The 3,574-nt window shown below is 40.7% G+C and overlaps 1 protein-coding gene across 2 annotated transcripts; it reads left to right on the forward strand.

Moving 5' to 3' along the window:
* The first annotated feature begins 283 nt into the window (after positions 1–283).
* Positions 284–2,788, forward strand: LOC101163285 (homeobox protein Nkx-2.4-like). Of its 2 annotated transcripts, none has more exons than XM_023951994.1 (2): positions 284–982; positions 1,448–2,788. In XM_023951994.1, the coding sequence occupies exons 1-2, from the start codon at positions 613–615 to the stop codon at positions 2,143–2,145; spliced, it is 1,068 nt and encodes a 355-aa protein (XP_023807762.1). In that variant the 5' UTR covers positions 284–612; the 3' UTR covers positions 2,146–2,788. The 2 variants fall into 2 exon arrangements, with proteins under 2 accessions (XP_023807762.1, XP_023807763.1); XM_023951995.1 differs by having other exon boundaries at positions 289–982; positions 1,475–2,788.
* Positions 2,789–3,574: the final 786 nt, after the last annotated feature.

Raw genomic sequence — 3,574 nt, forward strand, 5'->3', positions numbered from 1 at the left:
GAGGACGGTACACCTCACGATTTTGGAACTTCATATCCCCTCTCTGCCAGCGTTTTGCCATTTTAATCCAGGGTTTGTCCCCTCTCTGGTGGGGGTAAAATGATGCTTAAGAAGCATAAATGAGCTGGTCATGAAACTTCATTGTGGCTCTTTGATGATACTCGGTGGCCCTTGTGTCTGTGAAAAGTGCTCTCAAAGTTTGTAGAAAGAGTGGAATTCCCTACTGACGCAAAACAGTCGTATGTGGTCAGAAAGAGCCATTCTCACCTGTGGAAAGTTGGAACTCAACGTTAAATATGTGCGTAGTTTTGTTCACAAGTTAATCAAAGAGATTTGTGTTTTCCCTGTGTTATTTGCCCAAATTGTCAATGACTATTGTTTGGTGGTTTTAGGAAGTGTAGCTCCGCCCCCCCGTGTTTGTCGTAAACCTGGCTCCTGGCTCCAATAAACCCGGGCTAAGAGCGCCCTGGGCTCGCCTCCTTCTCCAAGGCGATCAATAGGATCTCAGGCACACTACAAGCACTCTCTTACGTAGACATCGACCAAGGAGAGAGCCGATACAACAACACGGTTGATCTGCTCAAACACAAAAATCTACCTGCTTTCTGAATCATGTCGTTGAGCCCAAAGCATACAACGCCTTTTTCAGTGACAGACATTTTGAGTCCAATCGAGGAGACATACAAGAAGTTTAGTGGCATGGATGGCGCAGGGAATCTAACCTCTCCACTTGGAGCCTACCGACAGCCTCAGGTGTCTCAGACCGGAATGCAACAGCACTCCATGGGCCACAACGCCAGCGTGGCCACCACTTATCACATGCCGCACGGCGTGTCTCAGTTCTCCCACACCGCGATGGGGGGATACTGCAATGGGAGCATTGGCAACATGGGAGATCTTCCATCGTACCAGGAAAGCATGCGGAGTAGTGCCGCCGCCACGGGATGGTACAGCGCCAATCCTGATCCCAGATACTCCACAAGTGAGTCTTTTTCTTGTTTTATTCGCGTTTTCGGGGGATTTTTATCTTGTTGCGTAGAAAGTAAAAATAACAACTATTTAATTTTAGTCTGCATCATTTATTTTAGAAGCTATTACGCGTGCACTGACATAGATTGAAGATTACTAAATTTTAACTGATTTGAAAAAACATTTTAATTATCAAGTGTTAAAATGTTACTGTATATTTATATGAAATCGAAAAGGAGATCATTCTTTCAAGTCTTGACCCGGTTCTGTTTTGTGTTTATCTGAATACGTTTTAAAACATTATTATTATTATTATTATTATTATTATTATTATTATTATTATTTCTATTACACTTTTATGTCATTTTTTTCATAAATTACGCACAGTTCATTGACCATTTTGAAAAAATACTTCAGGCGAATTAGTGTTCTCCCCTTCTGTTTATTGAACGTACGTGTATGTATGTATATTTTTAAGTTTCTAGATTCATGGGACCTTCCACAGGTATGAACATGACTGGCATGGGGAGTCTCACAGGAATGGCAGACGCCAGCAAAGCCATGCCAGCTCTTCACGCTGCGCCCAGGAGGAAACGACGCGTCCTGTTCTCGCAGGCTCAGGTCTACGAGCTGGAGAGGAGGTTTAAGCAACAGAAATACCTGTCGGCACCAGAAAGGGAGCACCTGGCCAGCATGATTCATCTGACGCCGACCCAGGTGAAAATTTGGTTTCAGAACCATCGGTACAAGATGAAGCGCCAGGCCAAGGACAAGGCGGCGCAGCAGCTGCAGCAGCAGCAGCAGCAGCAGCAGGACGGTAACCTGTGTCAACAGCAGGCGCAGTCCCCGCGGCGGGTAGCCGTTCCTGTTCTGGTGAAGGACGGTAAACCGTGCCAAAACGGCTCCAACACTCCGACGCCAAATCAGCAACAGGTACAACAGAACCAACAACAGAACCAACAACAGAACGGAGCCGGAGTGGTGCTCGGGTCCTCGGCCAGCAGCCTCAGCCAGCATCAAAATCAGCAGCAGGTGAACGCTTTAGAGCTGGAGGAGATGTCGCCAAGTCCCCCCTCACTGCACAGCCAGCTCAGCATGGCCCAGATAGACACATCATCTGTAGATTACACCAGTAACATGGTCAGCTCAAACCTTCTCTACGGCAGAACGTGGTAGGACCTCAAACAGTACTGACACTTTTCACCTTTCTCTTTAAATGAAAAGGCCATATATATATCTATATATATATAGATATATATATAGATATATATATTAGGGCTGAGAAAATGTGTTTAATAGGACAATGCGCACAGAGGCGCGCGGCAGCTGGTCATCAGGGCACATTTTCTTGACATCTCTGACAAGAGAGTCTATTTTTGAACATTACATTACAGGACTGGTCGCCCTTGAAAGCGATTAAGTCGTTTCTGGACCTTTTTTGTAATCTGTGCTTCGGCCCCTCCTTCATGATGTTTTAAACTGTTATTGAAACAAAAAGGAGTGCTGCTTCATTTACTCGGACTGAAGAATGAGCTCTAAAGCACATCTACTCCTTTTTTGCGGTGATAACTTGGCATGTTATCATATTAATATTGTAAACTAATGTATTCATTTAGACTTATTGGATAAGTAGAGGGACTTGTATATTTGGATAACACACAAGAATGGGTTTAACTGTACAATAATGGTTTTTGCGTCCAATTTTACTTTTTTTAAATTTTGTTTGTAAGTTAAACAAAACAATGAAATAAATGAGTGATGGCTGCTGTATATGTTTCAAAACCAAGTGAACGTTACAAATAAATAACTTGAAGTGTGAGAGCTATTCCTGAACATTTTTTAATGGAAGTGTTTTGGAGTGCATTTTCATTATGTTCTGATTGAGACCAAATTGAGTTGGAAAGCAAGGTCGATGAGGGAGCCGGCATTGTTCAGGTGACATTTTGGAGGGCCGCCTTTCATGTGTGATGTCTGCAAGACTGTAGACCAGGAGAACACCGTGTAAATTCACTAGCACCTTTTGCAGGTTCAATACTGAATGAAATTGTATTTATCATTGTATTTTAGCTTTCTTATTTTATACAAAAATTTCCAGTGATTTTGACCCTTAATCTATTTTACAGGGCCCATACTCTCAGTGTGCTGCCGCCTAATTGGTCAATTTTATTAGGAATGCCACATCTGCTATGAAATACACAATTATGACCAATTATTGCCATAAGAGCGGTCTTGGTGTTTATTATTATTATGATTTGTATTATTATTTATGTTGAATTTAAATAAAGCATGCATCTTTTCTTTGAAAGAAAATTTTATATATATATATATATATATATAATTTATTTTTTAAGTATTTTTCTAAATTAAATATATGTTTCACAGTCTAAAATTGTTTCAGTTTAGGATTTAAAGAAAAAGCTGTTTACAACATCTGTCATTTTGGTAATAGCGGAAAATCCTATTTGCTTATTGATTTTCAGAATTTTTTCTTATGTTGACAATGCATTAAAAAAACACTAAGTATAAGAAATATGTTTAATAAAAATTGTTATGGAGAGACAGCAATTCTCACAGAAAAAAAAACAATTGTATATCCATTAAAATA

The sequence above is a fragment of the Oryzias latipes genome, chromosome 22, assembly GCF_002234675.1.
Source record: "Oryzias latipes chromosome 22, ASM223467v1".
NCBI classification, from domain to species: domain Eukaryota; kingdom Metazoa; phylum Chordata; class Actinopteri; order Beloniformes; family Adrianichthyidae; genus Oryzias; species Oryzias latipes.

What these genes read in the sequence shown, in the direction of transcription:
- LOC101163285 (XM_023951994.1), top strand. Translation starts at nt 613, where the DNA reads ATGTCGTTGAGCCCAAAGCATACAACGCCTTTTTCAGTGACAGACATT. An exon ending in TGATCCCAGATACTCCACAA is followed by an intron (nt 983 to 1,447) that starts GTGAGTCTTTTT and finishes TATATTTTTAAG; the next exon opens with TTTCTAGATTCATGGGACCT.